Source organism: Carassius auratus, unplaced genomic scaffold (assembly GCF_003368295.1).
Source record: "Carassius auratus strain Wakin unplaced genomic scaffold, ASM336829v1 scaf_tig00007488, whole genome shotgun sequence".
Taxonomy (NCBI): Eukaryota; Metazoa; Chordata; class Actinopteri; order Cypriniformes; family Cyprinidae; genus Carassius; species Carassius auratus.
The window spans coordinates 15,977-36,068 of NW_020523855.1; the positions used below are offsets into that span (position 1 = coordinate 15,977).

Sequence of the window (20,092 nt, forward strand, 5' to 3'; positions counted from 1 at the left end):
CTCTCGTTTCTCAACGTGTGTGAGATGTATTTGTTGGCATGAATACAACAGAAAGAAAGTGGATTGATATAAAAACAAAAGAAAAACAGGAAAAGCCAAACATTCTGAATTTTAAAATCGTTACCATCATTTAAAACATCAAAATATACTTAAAAAACTGTCCATCTTAAATAGCTGCTTAATAACATGTAAGAACAGTAAACAAAATAGCTTTTTTTTATATGAACTATTACTGTCTAAAATGTGTATATATATATATATATAAATATACACATCACATATTCTGATCCCAAATACTAAAATACAAAAAAAAGAAAAAAAGAAGAAAGAGTGGTCTTAAAAGCAACTTACGTTCACTTCCCTTTTAAGCCAAAAGCAGCAATGTTTAAAATTACATAAAACAAATCAAATGAAACTGGAGCTCAAAGCACAAATCACACTAGCTTTTAACACTGGGCGGCCCGCCAATCACACTCCATCCAGATGGTGCTGCTTACTACTAAGTGGGATCACTGCTCTTGTTGGGGTTCCAGTTGAATTTTTTCTTCTTTTTTTCTAGGGAATTAAAAAAAAAAGTGCAGTTCTTGCATCAAATAAGATCTTCTGTCATTATTAGTTAGGATGATCTAATGACACAAGGGTATCTGCAGGGTTTTAAAATCAAATTTAAGGCTTTTAAACACCTGCACATATAAATCATCACATTAATCAACATGACATAATCCCATCTGTTTGCTTACCTGTTTCCATCTCTTCTTTCACTGCACTCAAACACCACAGCCGGGTCAAACTCGAGCCCTCACTCGTATTTCCTATCATATAAAATTGCTATAATCAATCAATCAATCCACACCAAACTGTAACTAACTGAGGTTGAGGGTGAGGGTGGGCAGGACTTACCCTGAGTTCTGAAGCGCAACTGAGTGCGCGTTTTAAGTGATGGGAATCTTTTCTTTTTTTTTGGAACGTCTGGTGAAATGTCTGGTCCAGCTGTTGTGACCAATTCTGCCTGTCTGTGACGTCGGGACTTCGAAGCCTAACAGGGAAATGATGCAAAACAGTGCAATTGCTTAATATTATTATGCTTAATAATCTATCTACATGTAAAGGCCTGGTAAAGTGTTTATTTTATGTGCTCATGTCATTTATTATGTACAAACAATTAAGCAATTTAACAAGCAATCTGACCAGTCTCTTATGCTTTCTATATTTACCTCTATAACTTGTCCATATGATTTGGATTTGATTGATGCTAACAGCTGGGCTCTGCTGGAGCACTTTGGATAGAAAAAGAGAACAGTGAATGATGCACTCCTCTGGTAAAACAAAAGTACTGCAACATCACAAGACAGCCACATCACTGCAGTATGGACCACTATGTAGTATTAAAGAGACAGATATGAAAATTAATTTGAACTCAGTGTCTTACTTCTTGATTTGAAGGTCCCTCTCCAGCATCCTGCTGCTCAGATGTCTGAAAAAAAAAACAAATATATGATTTAACTACCTACACAGTTACAAAACACATATACAGCACATTTTATAAACATATTCAGGAATAAGCAATCATTGATGTAGAAGTTTTGCACTTTTGTTCCAAAGTTAGGGTTTCTAAGATTTGTTTAAATATTTGGAAATATTAAGTATCTTTAACTCACCAAGATTTAAATGTAATGTAAAACATTCCTCAACAACAAACAATAATACAACATAGGTTCATAAGCACAACTACACTTACTGCACGATTCATCTGCCAGCTGGAATAAGTGAGGATGGTGCTGTTTAGTTTGGAAACCAGGTTTTGTTGTACGATATTCAGATTTGGGTCTGGTTCAGTGAAAATGGCTTTCTTCACACCTTCATAATGCTCATGGATGTTTGCAATTTCCTACAGTCCAGAAGAATACAAATGGACTTGAAAACAAAAACAGCCTTCCCATTTACAAGCAACTCCAAATCACACTTGTAATTGTCAAATAAAACAGATTAGCATTTAAAAATCACAAATTCGATGCGGTCTCTACAGGATGATTTAAAAAAATACTGGAGGAGATGCATTTGAATACAAAATGAAGCTGTTATGTTGACTCACCTCGAGTACATCTGTGGTGACGAGTTCCTGAGGACGTGATGGCGGATCAACAAACTCTTCACAGATTTTCCTCTTCATTCCATCTTCCCTCTTTATCCTGAAATTGAGCTGTAAACATGTACAATGAGCACCTTTGGCCCGAGTTCAGAAAACTCAGGTTAAATCAGTTGATGTACAACAATACGGACACACACAGCAAAGAAAAAATGCTGCTTAATAATGTCAACATGTTACATCATTCATCTTTCTTGTCTTACATGACATATCCTATTGAAACAGGATATTCAGTGTAAGGTGGGACTATACCCACACTAAACTGACTAATTCATCAAAGTAATTGAATCAAAGGAATTTCGGGGCAAAAGTATGGTTTATTCAAGCCTTTAAAGTTGTAACACTGTGTCTTGCAGCCTGTTTAGGTAGTAGGTACACAAGCACTGAGATTATTAACCTACCGGTGTGGGCATGGCTGTGAAGCAAAAAGCTTTATTGGACAAGAGCTTTCTGAAGACATAAACCACATCATAATGTTTAGCATTCACTGCATCCTTCTGAAACTGCATAACATCCTTCCAGTCCTTCAGAGCAACGCGGATCTACAAATTAAAACACATTCACAAAGAAAGAGACAACCGCTCAAAAACATTGCAATACATGAGTTTTAATTCATTTGCTGCCATGTCATTCGAAACCTGTATGACTTTCTTTTGGAATATAAAGAAGATATCTTGATGTTTTGTCCATACAATAAAAGCCAACAAGGTCTAAAATTAAACTTGTAAGATATAATATCTTTTGTTCTCCGACGAAAAAAAAAAAAAAAAAAGTCACACAGGTTTTGGAATGACATGGGAGTTAATAACCCCACGCCCTAGTAACAGAACATAACGATTCAAAACACGAACGCTAAGGTAAACAGAATGTTTAGATTCTGGGTGACAGCACACCTTCTCTTTGGGAATGGCAAGTTGTGTATTGAAGAGGCCATACAGCAGATAAAGACCCCCGACTCTGATCTGGAACGTGTAGGGAGGGAAAAAGTACGGAGACGCCACAGACAGAACCAGACGAGCAAAGCGCCTTCTGTCATTTGGCTCCAGTTTACCACTGCAGAGAAGAAGAGAGAGAAAGAAATGACTATTCAAACATAATAGGGGATGGATGGGAACCCCTCATACAGATCATATTTGGGGGCCTGTGCATGGTATCTAAACGATGGAAAATCCTTGCACTAAAGCATCAATACACACAATAAAAGCAGTGACGGGGGAAAATAATAATAAAATACAATAAAACGAACATTCAACAAGAAATACTTTCAGATAAGCAGACAACTTTTTAGTGTGTGCAACTGAAATATGAGTTTTGCCACAGTATCACATGTTCTTTATATATTTCTCTTATTTGATGATTCTAATGTAATTTAAAAGGATTCACATGAAACTGTCACTGGCATCGATGTTAAACTCACTAGAAGATGCTGCTGAAGTCCATGTCTCTCCAGATCTCTGCAAACTGTTCGTACCGAACTGACTCGGTCATTTGAAAACGACCCAGTAGTTCCTCACAGTCTGTTTTCACTGGTCCTCTGAAATGATCCATCTTGGCTTGTTATCAACACGAATACTTCATTGCTTATGTTTTAAAATGTGATGGATAAAATAGCATTGTTGTCTGAATCCTCGTCTTCCTCATATGCTGCTGTTTGATAAAAGGTTTAAAGTTTTCTACTGCCATCTAGTGTTTCGGATGTATAAAAAGTGCCCGTGTCCCAAACACAGAGCGATAGAAATATGACTTGCAATTTCACTTGTGGCACCAACTATTGTCAGAGGATGATGATACACACATTTTAAAGATTGTGTCGATATAGTACAGTAAATTCGTGTTATTACTTTATAGGAAACAACTCAAAGCCAAAACAACATCTAGCACATTTTTTTATTGGTTAGCATAGTTACACATTTCAATAAGGGTTATTTTTACATGAATTTGATAAAGACTGAAGTATTCATGCAATATGTACTAATGATTCCATTAATGACTGTCAAAAAGCAGTTCATAAAAATGAAATTGTAAAAAGTGAACAATAAAAAACAACATCTGTTGTAATAGCCTAATTCAAAAGTAGATAAATTAGCTTGCTGACACCCTCAAGAAAGTTGTCTTAGTAACAGAAGCTTGAGGCTATCGTTTTCAGAAGAAACATTCAAGCAAACATGAAACTACCTGCTGGGATGCTAACCCAGCATATTTGCTTCTCAGAGGTGTCTAAACGATGTGCGTGCCTTGTTATGATTTAAAACCATTCGTTTTTGCAGACAAATGTGCTACCAGGGAAAAAGAAACCTATTTGATTTTCACTGACGTATTTTACAATGTGCCTGCATCAGCACATGGTGTTATCTATGTAGGCTACTTCTGTTGACACATCCTTCACTGGGTGAAGGGTAGGGCCGGTATGGGAACGTACACAGGTATTACAACATTATTACCTTATTACTGAATACCTAATCTTATTGTTCTGCTAGTATGTGAATTTTAACATAAGGTCTTATGTGACAGAAGAATCAAATTTTTGTGGAACCAATTTTTGTTGGCATCGCAGTGAAGAACCTTTTGAAGCAACTTTATTTTTAAGAGTGTTCATGACCGTAGATGTAAGAGTGACAGTTCTGTAGTCATTAAGTCCATTGATTTGGTTTTTTTTGGCGACCGGAATAATGGTGAAGTGTTTGAAGCAGCAGGGATCTTCACTCAGCATGTAATACAACAACAATAGCTCTATATTTGTATGTTTATACAATTCTTTTTAGCATTTATCATGTTTTTTATCAAGTAAGAGGGATTTTATTTGCATATGATTTCATTAGCAAATAATTTGTCAATGTATTGTCCTGCAGTGGCATATGTCATATCTGTGGTTATCCAACATTGATGTATCTGAAAGAAGGTAATGAAAAATGTTTTGTTTGATAAACTGGAATAAAGTACAGATTTTATCAAATTACATTAATTCATAAAAAGATTTCTCTAAACATTTTTGTAACAATTTGTTTTGTTTTGAAAATTAAAATTCTGATTTAAGTAAATTGCTTGTGTTTTGGCACATGTAAGTAAAAGTTTCTATTTGCATTACATTTACATTAATATTACAGTCTTTAAACATTCCGTCATCATGTGAGCCAATACATGCAAAATAATTTATAAAGTTGTCAGTAATGTGAATAAAGCCATACTTATATAAAAATGTGCATATTCTATTGCAGACACTTGAAAACACACAATTGTTTTTAAAAACTATGAGTCATAAATTAGGTAAAAAATTATTGAAAGGTTAGAGCCCCATTTAACATGACTTATTGATTTGCAATTGTGAAGTTACATATAACTTCATAGAGTTACATAGTTACAAGAACCCTGTAATTAGTGAGACAGATGTATAGAGACAAAGATTAACAAAAAGACAAAATACATCTATAAACATTATTTCAATTGTTTATTAGGTTTACTAAACAAGGTCTCTACATACATATTGTGCAGGTCCAAACAAAACGATTTGCAAACACATACATGGTGCTTGCAAAAGACTTTTGGAAAGCCATCCTCTGTAGGAAACCTGTGGTGGAGAACCCATTCGAAGAACCCTATTTATAAACTTTTATTTTGGTGACCACATGAAAAATAGTGCCTATGGTTACAGAATGTTACTCTTGTGCGGAAATCGAAGAAACCCCTTTTCATTATTCAACAAAATTCTCCTAATGACAGTTAGTCTAACTCAATGAAACATTTTATAACACAAAATTGGTTTATGATAGCTAAAGAAATGACAGAAAGATCTAATATGTTTTTTCTTCTTTTTCTATTGTCAGTGCTAAAAACAGCATCTTTAACGCAGGTGTGTATTAAAAGAAGATCTCATACACACCTAAACCTAGGGCTACTGATACAGAACAACATTCAAGAGATTCTGATCACCATGACAGACAACGAGATAATGAACATATAAAGAGATACATTTACAGCACTAGTTACTGATTCAATAAAATGAACTGGTCACTGAGTGCAGTTGCTGGCCATACTGGCAACGGCACCCACCACGGCTCCCACAGTCCCCACGATGGCTTGACCTACCAAAGGGATTCCAGCAGCACCTGATGACATAAATTCAGTTGTTAACTGATGGATTTGTGTATTTGCCCTCAAGCATAAATAAATGTCGTTTGGCCATTTAAAGTTTTTTTTTTCACCCTGATATCTGACTCACCAGCAGCTTGAAGAGTTGCAACCACGGATCCTGCTGCAATCCCTCCTCCGTTAGCGACAGCAGTAGCTGACATCAAAGAGGAGGCAACAGAACCTGCAGCAATTCCTGCGCCGGTGAAACCTGCGGCTGCTAGAACAGCAGGAGCTGCAGCGACTGTTAAGACTTGGTGCAATCACACACAGTATAAGCAGGTTAGCTCGGGTGGAAATACTGGCACACATTAGTACTGTTTACAGGCCACTGAAACATGCAACTTAAAACATTTATTTTATATCAAAATAAAATAGATTGAAAATACAATAAAAATGTAGGCCATTTCATTTTTACCTGCTCCTACACCAGCTCCAATAAGCGTCACTAAGGAAAAGAAAAAAACAAGTGAACAACATTTAACAAACATTTAAAATTCTACAGTTCTATTAGAACTTACCTGGATCCATCTTAATCGACTTTACTCAAGCAATTCGGGATGCTCTTGCTTTGCACTGACGCTCTTGCTGGTGAGAGCTTGCCTTATTAACTTAGCGGGCGGCTACTTCTTGAGAAAGGAAACCGAAACCGACCCCCAACACACACACACACACACACAAACACACACAAACAGAGCGGAACATTTGAGGACTGCGGACCGTTCAAGACAAACACATACCTTGTGTTTGCTCTGATTCATCTGTTGTTTGCTTACTGCGTAACCTCAGCCACTGGACAACTAAAAGTTGACAGACGCTTTACCAAAGACTTGCTTACTAAGAATATGCACAGTGAAATCTGATGGTCAGGCAATAACATGGCAGTTTGTAGGCCACCCTAAATTAGTTAAAAATTGCCACAAACTGTATCCAAAAAGAAATACACAACAAATGTATAAAGTGCATAAAGCCAGGAAGTGCATCTATAATGTTTTTAATATGTTGCAAACACCAACGTTATGACAGTGGTGCAAACTACTTCAATCAAGTCACATTTTTCCTTATGTAGCGCTTTACAAAACAGAGACTGTTTTAAAACATTTCAACAATATTTAAAATGGAAAGATACAGAGTAAGTAATGTCGACTTCATTAACTATGAAACAAATCTAAATTCTACATAATGTTACAGGCTTTTCCCCCAAGGACAAAGTTGATGTACAATGCTAGCCACGACAATTTAAAGAAAATTACATTTACATTAAATGTAAAATAGAAAACTAGATAAGTAGAGAATCTACAGCAGAATATAATAATAATAATTATTATTATATATGAAAATCTGTCCACGATTGTGGTTGTAGATTAGATTAATGTTATGTCTGACTTCATAAATCCCGACATTTTCTCAAGGGCCTTTTGGGGCATTTACGCAGTGCAGTTGCCAATTAACCTTGCAACTGAGCTCACAGCAGCTCCCATGATACCTCCGTTTGTGACAGCACCTGATTTTTGAAAACAAAAATGAGTTAATACCTGTTTTGATCATACGTTTCCAGAGCTACCATAGCAAATAACAAACATCATATGAAACAGACTGCTTCTATACAGTCAAGAAAATTCAATCTTAAAACTAAAAACCAAATCAGTACTCAAATAAGAATAATGTATTCACCTGTGGCTCCTGCACTGCATACCAATGGTCCCACCACAGCTGCACCCAGAGTGCCGCTTATGGCACCTATCACAGCCTGAGCTGCAACAGGGATTCCAGCTGCACCTGATAAAACAAATGACATTCTTTAAAAAACAGTCATTCCGAATTAGATTTCCATAAAAGATTTCATACATGAATGCAGGGCCTTCCCTTGAATTCACAGATCTTTGAATATTGCAAGGGTTCCTGGAAAACAGACACCTACAGTCAGATGATCAAGTACAGCCCTTTCAAAACATTTCATACACTGACTTGAATACCGCTCTGGGGTCTCACTTACAAAAGGTCCGTACGGCCAAAAGTTTTCAGATTTATAAAACCATGCACAGACCAGAACCTGCGCAAAGAAGACAGGAAGATTGTGCGTATGTGCATTTCCAACTCATCTCTTCATCGAAATCACCGTATATGGAGCTGTTTTACTATGCATAACCTCATTTACATATCATTTACATGCAAATTCCCATGCACATGACACAATGTTTAGTCATTAAGTCCATTGATTTGTTTTTTTTTTGGGGACCGGAATAATGGTGAAGTGTTTGAAGCAGCAGGGATCTTCACTCAGCATGTAAGACAACAACAATAGCTCTATATTTGTATGTTTATACAATTCTTTTGAGCATTTATCATGTTTTTTATCAAGTAAGAGGGATTTTATTTGCATATGATTTCATTAGCAAATAATTTGTCAATGTATTGTCCTGCAGTGGCATATGTCATATCTGTGGTTATCCAACATTGATGTATCTGAAAGAAGGTAATGAAAAATGTTTTGTTTGATAAACTGGAATAAAGAACAGATTTTATCAAATTACATTAATTCATAAACAATTTTCTCTAAACATTTTTGTAACAATTTGTTTTGTTTTGAAATTTAAAATTCTGATTTAAGTAAATTGCTTGTGTTTTGGCACATGTAAGTAAAAGTTTCTATTTGCATTACATTTACATTAATATTACAGTCTTTAAACATTCCGTCATCATGTGAGCCAATACATGCAAAATAATTTAAATAAAGTTGTCAGTAATGTGAATAAAGCCATACTTATATAAAAATGTGCATATTCTATTGCAGACACTTGAAAACACACTATTTTTGTTAAAAACTATGAGTCATAAATTAGGTTAAAAAATAATTGAAAGGTTAGAGCCCCATTTAACATGACTTATTGATTTGCAATTGTGAAGTTAGAACTTCATAGAGTTACATAGTTACAAGAACCCTGTAATTAGTGAGACAGATGTACAGAGACAAAGCTTAACAAAAAGACAAAATACATCTATACAGATTATTTCAATTGTTTATTAGGTATACTAAACAAGGTCTCTACATACATATTGTGCAGGTCCAAACAAAAAGATTTGCAAACACATACATGGTACTTGCAAAAGACTTTGAAACTTTTGGAAAGCCATCCTCTGTAGGAAACCTGTGGTGGAGAACCCATTCGAAGAACCCTATTTATAAGCTTTTATTTTGGTGACCACATGAAAAATAGTGCCTATGGTTACAGAATGTTACTCTTGTGCGGAAATCGAAGAAACCCCTTTTCATTATTCAACAAAATTCTCCTGATGACAGTTAGAGTAACTCAATGAAACATTTTATTACACAAAATTGGTTTATGATAGCTAAAGAAATGATGGAAAGATCTAATATGTTTTTTCTTCTTCTTCTATTGTCAGTGCTATAAACAGCATCTTTAATGCAGGCTGATTCAATAAAATGAACTGGTCACTGAGTACAGTTGCTGGCCATACTGGCAGCGGCACCCACCACGGCTCCCACAGTCCCCACGATGGCTTGACCTACCAAAGGGATTCCAGCAGCACCTGATGACATAAATTCAGTTGTTAACTGATGGATTTGTGTATTTGCCCTCAAGCATACATAAATGTCGTTTGGCCATTTAAAGTTTTTTTTTCGCCCTGATATCTGACTCACCAGCAGCTTTCCATAAAAAATTTCATACATGAATGCAGGGCCTTCACTTGAATTCACAGATCTTTGAATATTGAAGGGTTCCTGGAAAACAGACACCTACAGTCAGATGATCAAGTACAGCCCTTTCAAAACATTTCATACACTGACTTGAATACCGCTCTGGGGTCTCACTTACAAAAGGTCCGTACGGCCAAAAGTTTTCAGATTTATAAAACCATGCACAGACCAGAACCTGCGCAAAGAAGACAGGAAGATTGTGCGTATGTGCATTTCCAACTCATCTCTTCATCGAAATCACTGTATATGGAGCTGTTTTACTATGCATAACCTCATTTACATATCATTTACATGCAAATTCCCATGCACATGACACAATGTTTAACACAGAGACAGTAGGGAAATTGTATCCCTGCTATGTTTTAGAATAAATACATGAAAATATCCATAAAAACAAAATGGTTTCAAATAGTTCTCAGATATTTTAGATTATCTCATTCTTTTACACTGGCCAAATAGAATTGTGATTATTTCAAATTAAAAGTATGCAGTTTTGCTGATAAGTTGTGGGAAGTCGTGGCCTAGTGGTTAGAGAGTTTGACTACTAACCCTAGGGTTGTGGGTTTGAATCTTAGGCTGGCAATAACATGACTTAAGTGCCCTTGGGGAAGGCAGCAAACATGGGTTAAACGCAAAGCACAAATTCTGAGTATGGGTCACCATACTTGGCTGAATGTCACTTCACTTTCAGATAAACATATTTTAGTGGAAACAGATAAACGCATATTTATTGCAGTGTAGGGGAGAGCGAGGTCAAAAGTAACGTGGGATGAAAATAACAAAGCGATTTTCTCAGAGTCTCTTACTGCATTTGCATTCCAAGTTATGACAGCATGTTCAACACTCAGCCCTTGATTATATAAATGTTTGCCCTAAATTCTTGAAATGCTTAGTCAGGGGGCAAATTACACCAGCCTTTATGGTTAGAGAACCATGGTTAAAAAGTTTCTAATGAAATGCAGCAAAACTTGAAAATCATGTCTTCTATCTAGTGAAAAGACATTCAGCATTTTATTGACCTGCTCATGCGTCAGAAGCTATCATTGTACTTACGAAGTAAATGGACATAGTCCTATGTTTACTATCTGCGATTGATAAATGTGAAATATTCTGCAGAATTCCAGTTAGGATAGCCGTGTACTTACAGGGATCCATCCTGAGTAATCTCGAATCAGCCTTGGACTGTCTGCTTGTGAGTAGTGAGAGCTGGAATTTTAAATGTCTTGGTGAATCCTTTTTTTTTTTCAGAAAATGAAAGATTCATCACAATGCAAATTTAAGTTCAACACCCACGCACACGCACACACAAAAGCCAGTGGATATCCAGAAATAATTAACACTAAAATGGTAAATGGTTGAAATAACATGACTAGCACACACACACATTTATAGATAAATGTATACATATATAGGAATATCAGCTAAACTCCTAAAAAGGCATTTCAATTACTGACAAAAATAACCTTTTTAATGTAAATTAAGTGAAATTATTCAACTTCAACATTGAAGCCTGATAAAAATGGTCATTTGAAATAATGTCAGATATACTTTATATTCTTTTTTTTTTTTCAGAAGGAATAGTCAAAAAAAAAAAAAAAAAAAACTCCAATCAGTATATTCTTGATTTGTTCTAAATTCTGGGTTATTCACCTTGATAGCTCAGATGGAGGATGCTTTTCAAGAAAGGAAACCAAAACCACAAATGGAGCAGAACTTTACACAAACATTGGAGGAAGGCAAATATATCATATTGTTCTGAATTATCATTTATTTGCTTACTGCATAGCCTATACATTTTTATTTAGTTCAATTATGTGAAAGAAACATTGATGAGAGAAGCTTTACAAAATACTAACTTGAAATGTCGAGGGCTGGTCAGATTGCAGCAGGCGAAAAAAAAATGGCAGGTAGCAAATGAGTTTAAATATCTGACGAATCCAAATTCTGCTGTAAAGATTTAAGTATGACATTCAAGGACACAAATCCTTTTAATTACAATTTCTTGCACTCATACTTAAAAAGGTAATACTTTGAAATCTGGCAAAATAAAAAATTTTAGTTGATTAATAAAAGGAGTTATCTTCCATCATGACCGACATGAACACAAATACAAAGTGCTCAAACAAATACATTGTTATTAACAGAAGTCCTTATTTTGGCACAAGGTCTTTGGACTCCAAAAAAAGCATCTCTATCTCTTCTTCTTCTTCATTTCCATCATCTTCCTCCTCAAGTGAAGGTGGACTCCTGGAATGAGAGAACAAATCTGCAGCTCCACCTATTACAGCACCTGCTGCTCCACCCACAGATGCCACAGCTGCCGCCGCACCTGCAGACAGTCCAGCAGCACCTGACCAGAGAATACAATCTTTAAATCACCACAAATCTGAAAAATCTTCTCTGGGATTTTTGGGAATGACAAAGGAGTCACAAAATTATTACAATTGTTATGTTTTTGTGAACACTTCCCTTAAAATAGAGAATGGGCATAGGCACATGGACTTTATAAAGAATACCTGCAGACTGGAGGAGTGCGACCAAACTTCCCACAGCCACACCACCACCGTTGGCGATGGCTGCTGATGACATCATGCTGGCAGCCAGAGACCCTGCTGCTATACCAGCAGAGGTGAATCCAGCCATGGTGAGCGCCACAGGGGCCAATGCAACCGCACCAACTATTGGACAAACACAAGTAATTATCATGTGCACAACTGATATGCATTCATTTACACAAAACAATCCTCAGAACACATTTACCTGCCCCAGCTGTGACCCCAATGATAGTGAACAGTCCTGAAAATGGATAAAAAAAAATGATTAAATGACTGCAGTTTTTTTAATATAACAAACTGCACAAACCCTTAATTTTATTGGAATGCTTTAAGTTCATTGCATTAGTTGCCTGTTGACAAAAAATATTGATAAAGATTAGAGAGATACATTACCTCCTACCCAAATGTAGCTTATTTATTTTTTTTTTTACTGATAAATAAGTCAAAAATGGAGGAAGACAGGCGGTGTCTATTATTGGGTGTCCTAATTCACCTCTTTTTTTCTAGTCATAACTTTTTTATAAATTCAGTTATGAAAAGGTAGATTATTCTTATTTGTTATGAAAAATATAGACTGATCACCCCTTGGAAATTGCTAGTTCGTCAAACTAGTTCTTAAGACACAGTCTTAACGTTGGCTACGTTTATGCATCTGGCTCCAGCAGCTAAATTTTGCGCTACTTACCGCGTTTCATGATTTAAAAGATCGTACAGAACAATGACGTTTTCATGCACACGGATTTGCGTTTAATCTGAAGCCCAACAAAAGCCCCTTGTTCCTCTTCCTGTGCACAAGTAGAATAATGACGTATCAAAACCGAAACTCAACCGTTGCCGGAAATCAGCAGGTCTCTGCAGGAAAGTAATCTTATTGCTTCTTCATTCCTTCTTCTTCATTAATCTTATTGCTCTCGCGGTACTTTGATGTCATACAGTGATCATTATGTGCATCGCTGCTTAAAGACGAACCTCTGGTCGAACGCACCTTTAGATTGCATTAATTAGATAATAAACCTAATTATTTCCACATTATCACCACAAGGTGATAAACGCTCACTTTTGCCAAGTAGGGGTAGTTGCAGCCTGGGGCAATGGGCGTGCCAAAAGGTGGGGGCGTGCCAAAAGGAAGAGTTTAGTAACCTTATTTTAAGTGACATCAACCAATTAAGCAAACAGGCACAGCTTTATCCACTAAAACATTTATTTAGCTTTCAGTTTCAGTCACCAATTCAAGTAAAAAAGAAAAAAAGAAAAAAAGAAGATAGATAGATAGATAGCTAGTAGATAACTCTGTAATGTCTTCCTCAAATCTGGACTGATATTTCATTCAACCATACCTACACAAAAGAAAAAAATCATATTGAGAGAATCAAACAAAAAGTAATCAATAAATAGAATAAAATCTAAAATAAAAAGTGCAAGAGTCAGAGAGTGCAAGTCTGCGGCCCGACCCTTTCCAATATATTATAATACAACCGTACTGCTGACTCTTCACTGAGTACCAAAAGTACATATGCTTCCTGTGCATGTTTTCTAAAAGAATGGAATCACAAAAACGTTGACTGGCACTCATCTATACTAATATTTGGTTAATGTGCATGTTCACCTCCAACATGTTGGATTAACTTCAAAAGAGTGTTCTTGGAGTGCACTTTGGGCAATGGTACAGTTGATGCATGAGGATCTAAGACAAAAGGCTAATAATTCAGAGGAAAGTTACTGGCAGTGCTTGTCTCCATCTTCTAATGTTGACAATGTGCCTCTGAAGGAAAGTCAATGTCTTTCTCAGGTGTGTTGGATATGCAATGTTAAAAGCAGAATACATCCAGAAGGCTGTTATGAAGGCTTCATCAAGGCTGGTGCACTGGCACACGTCTATTCCATCTTCTGTCACCACATTGAGCCCTCCTCCTACGATTGCCATTTTACAGTCAGTATACATCAGCTGTATGGAAGCAAAGGGTGTAGCAGGGTCCCCCTACATAAAAAATGAGGTAAAAAAAAGAAAACACTTTTCAAATTCTGTTTCGTCCTCTTTGGCTCAGATAGTGTAGCTACATACAGTGCAGAAGGCTAATGAAGGCTAAGGCCGGGTTCCAGACATGGGGACTTGTGACTTGGTGACTTGGACTCGAGTCGACTCGAGTCGCTATTTTTAGGACTTGAGACTTGACTCGGACTTGGAAATTAAAGACTCGGGACTTGACTTGACTTGAGACACGATGACTTGAATGACTTGAGTGTTAATCAAATCATGTTTTCAGTTTGAATATAAAATATATAAATTATTTTTAAAAATAAAGTTGATTACTCAGCTGGAGCGCAGGCTGAGAATAGCGTCGTGACTGGATCAGGACACTATCAGTCATGCCCTCTCTACCTTACACACACCACGCCCACTTAAATCAGATATCACATCACATCAACATGTCAGCCTGAGAGGTACCGAGGGTCATCGCTTTTGTCTTCAATAGTTCGCGACTAAAAACGCGTGGAAAACGCTAGTCGCGCCGCTTTCTCCTTCTTTCCAAAGCGCTCGGGCAGAAGTGCTCCTGGTGCATCTGTCGTTGCTAAGCATCCATGACACGCTCTCTCTCAATGAAGACGTAGAAATTTCAGCAAAGGATAAATGGATTTGCAGCACTAAAATCGCTCTAAGTAGCTCTGCTACTAAATTCATTTCAAAATGGCAATCCATATACAGCTATGAACAGCTGTTCCTTCATGTTAGCTGAGCTTTCAACGTTGATACGGGAAAGGATGAAGCTGATTGGTTAGTTATTGTCACATGACCTGCGGTGCGCTTGCGGCATTCTGAAAAGTTGAGATGTTTTTAACTCGATGCGGTGCGCGTCGTGAGCGCGTTGCTTCCATTATGAGCGTGCATACCGCGCGCCTACATTGGAAATAACGAACTTGCGCGCCCAAAAGACGTGATGTGAACGGCCCCTAATGATCCGCTAGCAGGCCGTCAAAAAAACGCATTCCAGGGGCGGCGCTAGGGCTGGGCTAAGGGGGCATAAGCCCCGTATATTTTGTTACCTTGTCTTTCTCATAGAGCAAAACAATTAATCAGAAAAACAAATGTAGCTGCCGCGATTACCCAATCATGAGAAGTGCATATTACAAAAGGGCCAACAAGTGCTAAGCATCTCTCAGGGAACTCCTTCAAGACTGTTGGAAGACCATTTCAGGTGACTACCTCTTGAAGCTCATCAAGAGAATGCCAAGAGTGTGCAAAGCAGTAATCAAAGCAAAAAGTGGCTAATTTGAAGAACCAAGAATATGACATATTTTCGGTTGTTTCACACTTTTTTATGTATATAATTCCATATATAATTCAAAATGTGTTAATTCATAGTTTTGATGCCTTCAGTGTGAATCTACTATTTTCATAGTCATGAAAATAAAGAAAACTCTTTGAATGAGAAGGTGTGTCCAAACTTTTGGTCTGTACTGTACATAACAAAAAAGTATGAAACAACTGAAAATACGTCATATTTATATTCTATACTCTGAGAGAGAGAGAGAGAGAGAGAGAGAGAGAGAGAGTGTGTGTGTGTGTGTGAGAGAGAGAGAGAGAGAGAGAGAGAGAGAGAGAGGAGAAATGTAACATTTGTTGTGTTTAAACTGTGTTAATGTTGTGTTTAAACTGTGTTTGAGAGAGAGAGAGAGAGAGAGAGAGAGAGGTGTTCAGAGAGGAGTCTGTTGGATGTTTAGTTTTATGGACTCAATGTTGAAACTGTAAAACATTTCCAACACTGTTGGCAGAAGTGAAAAATAAATAATTTTAGAAAGTTACAATTTTGTTTGATTCCATGATGTATTTTCCTGAACATGAGTATTTACAATGCAAATCCAAATTATTTTAATTTACTTATTTATATCTTGTCTTTTAACTTTATTAAGCTCAGATTCTGCAGGTAAAATAACAATATTAAGGTGACTTGACTTGGACTTGACTTGACATAGCTTGTGACTTGACTTGACTTGCCCAAGAAAAAAATACTTGGGACTTACTTGAGACTTGAAGGTTAAGACTTGAGACTTACTTGAGACTTGCACATGTGTGACTTGGTCCCATCTCTGCCGGGTTCACACCGCAAGTTTCAGCAGAGCAGAAGCAGCGCGTTAGCAGCAGGTAGGCAGAGCAGAAGCAGCGCGCGCCTATTTTGCTTTCACATCGGCAGCGGAGGCAGCGCTCAACTGAACAGCAGATTTTGGTCAGAGTGCTCTATAATGGGTACGTTCGCATTGCTTTATTTCCCATTTAAAATACATTTAAATAAAAAGACTAGGCAAGAAGCTTTTTTAATTAATAATTTAATTGTTACCTACTTTTGTTGGATCTTTGTTTTGCTGTCTTTGTTTTCCGTGCAGTAGTTGTTGATAGAAGAAAGGCCATCGCGCTATATTTGTTATTAAGGAGACTAAAAAGAACTAGACTTTGGGTTCATCCCAATAACCGACGTAGGAGAGAACATGGTGCATATTACCATCTTGTCACTGGGTTTGTTTGCAATCAAATTTACCAAAAAACACCCTGAAAACCAATTTAATAAACGGTTTTAAATTATGTGTATTGTAAATGGTTCACAGCCTTGACTTCCTGCTCATCTTGAAATCAGCATTTAGTTGTTTATTATATATGCATGTATCACCTGCTTTTGTTATTTGTGTGCTTATGTGTAATTTAGAAATTGTAAATAAATGGTTCCAATTGAATCAATTTTGAATCAAATATTGAGTTGTTTGCTCGTGTGCCAGCGAAAGCGTCAAAAACACTATAAAACTAATTACCATCTGCCAGTGGTGGACAGTAACGGAGTAGCTTTACTTCGTTACTGTACTTAAGTACATTTTTCAAGTATCTGTACTTTACTGGAGTAGTTTTATTTTGAGCAACTTTTACTTTTACTTCACTACATTCCAAAGCATAAAATCGTACTTTTTACTTCACTACATTTCATAAAACATATCGTTACTCCCTATAATATATCACGTGCTCCGACACTCAGAAGCGGTGTCTGATTCATCATGAACGAACTGAGTCTTTTCAAAAGAAACTTTTAAATCGGATTGCGAATCGTACCAAACGATTCGTTTACGAATTAGAATGATCCGATTGCAGCTGTTCTGGAGTCGAACACTCACTGATTCAAATGAACCGTTTAGTGCGAGTCTCCAGAAGTAAGAACCGGGAGATCTTGTGAGCGCGCGTGCGTCTGATGTTGCTAAAAGTAAGTTATGTCGAAATTTTGGATTAATTATTGTAACTGAAAATCATATTTAGGTCAAAACTGTCAGTTGTTTGGGAACTAAATCCGTTGTAAAGAGAGATCTATTTAAGCCCACTGAAATGCTCGAGTGCAGACGATGCATACACATCAATTTTAGGTAAAAAAACAACAACAACAACAACAACAAAACCTTAAAACAACACAGATTAAATACAATAACTCATGCATGTTCAAATTCACCGCTGCCGTAATGTTAACACTTTTATTAAAATGTCATATGTGACGTCAGTTTTTATATTGTTTATCGACAGTAACGTTATACATATGTATATTGTTTGGATTAACTAGACGAGTAGACAGACATGAATGTTCATCGTACTGAAAATAAGTAAATATTGTTTGCTGATGCTAACTGTCTAGCTAACAAGCTTGTTGGTGCTAAGTTGATGTAATTTTTATAAATGTCCAAATATTTTTATTCAGCCATATATATATAGATAGATAGATAGATTACATCTGGTTAGAAAAGAAAGGATGTGATGTTCAGAACATGGTAACTACAGTAATTATCAAAGTGGGAAGAGATGCACCCCGTTTGGCCAGGGGTGTTTTTAAACCACAGACAAGATTTGAGAAAGAAAAAAATCATTATGAATTTTTTTTTATTATTTTTTTCCTTAAAATGTTCTTCCTAACTTCAGGCCTTATTATCATGTCATATATACAGTACAGACCAAAAGTTTTGACACACCTTCTCATTCAAAGAGTTTTCTTTATTTTCATGACTATGAAAATTGTAGATTCACACTGAAGGCATCAAAACTATGAATTAACACATGTGGAATTATATACATAACAAAAAACTGTGAAACAACTGAAAATATGTCATATTGTAGGTTCTTTTGCTTTGATTACTGCTTTGCACACTCTTGGTATTGTCTTGATGAGCTTCAAGAGGTAGTCACCTGAAATGGTCTTCCAACAGTCTTGAAGGAGTTCCATGAGAGATTCTTAGCACTTGTTGGTTCTTTTGCCTTCTGTCTGCGGTCCAGCTCACCCCTAAACCATCTGGATTGGGTTCAGGTCCGGTGACTGTGGAGGCCAGGTCATCTGGCGCAGAACCCCATCACTCTCCTTCTTGGTCAAATAGCCCTTGATGCCTTCAGTGTGACTCTACAATCTTCATAGTCATGAAAATAAAGAAAACTCTTTGTATGAGTTTTCCAAACTTTTGGTCTGTACTGTAACTTTGATGTTCTGTAAAACAACAAACTTTAAAATACTTTGTTCTTACTGGTGAAAATCAGATGGTCATCATCTCTGTTTTCTCTCAGGTAAATCACAGTGTAAGCTTCACAGTGAGCATTACTCTCATCAGCGTAGTCCATATCAACAACAAAAATATATTTTGACTCCAAATAGTGGTTATTTTTTGAAAAAATCCCAGGTATTTTGAGCAGTAGGATTATAAAAAAATGTGCTAATATAAAATTAAATTAAGTAGCCTATGTAAAATTGCAAACATCTATCTTGCAGTACTTTTTTACTTAAGTACATAAAAAATTGAGTACTTTTGTACTTTCACTTGAGTAAAATTGAAAAAGGAGTACTTTTACTTTTACTGGAGTAATATTTTACCATACACTCTAAAAAACGCTGGGTTGTTTTTTCAACCCAACTGCTGGGTTGAGGCCGTTGGATAGGACTTTGGGATGTTTTAACCCAAGTTTGGGTTGAAAATAACTATCTTTTTTAACCCAGCGGGGGTGGGTTGAGGACGCGGACGTGAAGGAGAGCACGCACGTCACGTCAAAATCGTACGTCTCTCCAGTGCGAGCAGCCGCCATTTTCTCAGCGTGATAGAAGCGAGAAGCGAGTGAAAGACTATGGTAAGTAACGTTAAATATTCAAAATGTAAAGTTATCTTTTATTGTTTACCCGGTTGTATGAAAGGCGGAAGGTTTTATGAAAGGCGGAAACAAAGGAGCTTAACGTTATATCTAACGTTATATAAAAAAAAACGGACGCGGTTTTCGCCTCGGACACGGAGGTCTTAACTGCCTCATGTAACGTTACTGAACGGAGGATTTACTTTTAATATAACGTCTGTGAATGTATTTTGTCATATTTACATAAGATTTTACATTATCTGTTCTCTTTGAGGCGTTAACAGACGGTTATGGTCACGGTTACGCTCATGTGAATTTGCCTTTTTTTTCGCGGTTAAACTGAATGTATGTTTGTCTCCTAAAGGAAACGGCATTGTGTAGTAAAGACTAGCATAATTATTTTGAGGCTGTTGAAG

General features: G+C 36.6%; 4 protein-coding genes across 4 annotated transcripts in view; all 4 read right to left on the minus strand.

Annotated features, from left to right (window-relative positions):
• Nucleotides 1-12: 12 nt before the first annotated feature.
• LOC113071538 (snRNA-activating protein complex subunit 1-like) lies at nt 13-3,784 on the minus strand. Its single transcript, XM_026244890.1, has 10 exons — nt 3,564-3,784; nt 3,040-3,199; nt 2,548-2,688; nt 2,093-2,200; nt 1,739-1,888; nt 1,430-1,474; nt 1,215-1,277; nt 901-1,036; nt 741-812; nt 13-555 (listed from the first exon to the last, which is right to left on the minus strand). Exons 1-10 carry the CDS (start codon nt 3,692-3,694, stop codon nt 500-502), a joined length of 1,062 nt encoding a protein of 353 aa, XP_026100675.1. The 5' UTR covers nt 3,695-3,784; the 3' UTR covers nt 13-499.
• Nucleotides 3,785-5,575: 1,791 nt separating this feature from the next.
• LOC113071539 (interferon alpha-inducible protein 27-like protein 2A) lies at nt 5,576-6,927 on the minus strand. Its single transcript, XM_026244891.1, has 4 exons — nt 6,793-6,927; nt 6,690-6,719; nt 6,363-6,524; nt 5,576-6,249 (listed from the first exon to the last, which is right to left on the minus strand). The coding sequence occupies exons 1-4, from the start codon at nt 6,800-6,802 to the stop codon at nt 6,152-6,154; spliced, it is 300 nt and encodes a 99-aa protein (XP_026100676.1). The 5' UTR covers nt 6,803-6,927; the 3' UTR covers nt 5,576-6,151.
• Nucleotides 6,928-11,735: 4,808 nt separating this feature from the next.
• LOC113071542 (interferon alpha-inducible protein 27-like protein 2A) lies at nt 11,736-13,777 on the minus strand. Its single transcript, XM_026244894.1, has 4 exons — nt 13,233-13,777; nt 12,753-12,788; nt 12,509-12,670; nt 11,736-12,342 (listed from the first exon to the last, which is right to left on the minus strand). The coding sequence occupies exons 1-4, from the start codon at nt 13,240-13,242 to the stop codon at nt 12,143-12,145; spliced, it is 408 nt and encodes a 135-aa protein (XP_026100679.1). The 5' UTR covers nt 13,243-13,777; the 3' UTR covers nt 11,736-12,142.
• Nucleotides 13,778-14,158: 381 nt separating this feature from the next.
• Nucleotides 14,159-20,092, minus strand: part of LOC113071541 (interferon alpha-inducible protein 27-like protein 2A) — a 35,590-nt gene continuing 29,656 nt past the window's right edge. Inside the window, exon 7 of the mRNA XM_026244892.1 lies at nt 14,159-14,525. Coding sequence (XP_026100677.1) covers nt 14,489-14,525 — 37 coding nt within the window. The 3' untranslated portion in view covers nt 14,159-14,488. The remainder of the gene's footprint in view (nt 14,526-20,092) is intronic.

What these genes read in the sequence shown, in the direction of transcription:
- LOC113071538 (XM_026244890.1), bottom strand. Translation starts at nt 3,694, where the DNA reads ATGGATCATTTCAGAGGACCAGTGAAAACAGACTGTGAGGAACTACTG. An exon ending in GACTTCAGCAGCATCTTCTA is followed by an intron (nt 3,200 to 3,563) that starts GTGAGTTTAACA and finishes TCTTCTCTGCAG; the next exon opens with TGGTAAACTGGAGCCAAATG. An exon ending in TCACAGCCATGCCCACACCG is followed by an intron (nt 2,201 to 2,547) that starts GTAGGTTAATAA and finishes ACATGTTTACAG; the next exon opens with CTCAATTTCAGGATAAAGAG.
- LOC113071539 (XM_026244891.1), bottom strand. An exon ending in TGGAGCTGGTGTAGGAGCAG is followed by an intron (nt 6,525 to 6,689) that starts GTAAAAATGAAA and finishes GATTGCACCAAG; the next exon opens with TCTTAACAGTCGCTGCAGCT. An exon ending in TGCAACTCTTCAAGCTGCTG is followed by an intron (nt 6,250 to 6,362) that starts GTGAGTCAGATA and finishes TTATGTCATCAG; the next exon opens with GTGCTGCTGGAATCCCTTTG.
- LOC113071542 (XM_026244894.1), bottom strand. An exon ending in TGGGGTCACAGCTGGGGCAG is followed by an intron (nt 12,671 to 12,752) that starts GTAAATGTGTTC and finishes TTTGTCCAATAG; the next exon opens with TTGGTGCGGTTGCATTGGCC. An exon ending in CGCACTCCTCCAGTCTGCAG is followed by an intron (nt 12,343 to 12,508) that starts GTATTCTTTATA and finishes TTCTCTGGTCAG; the next exon opens with GTGCTGCTGGACTGTCTGCA.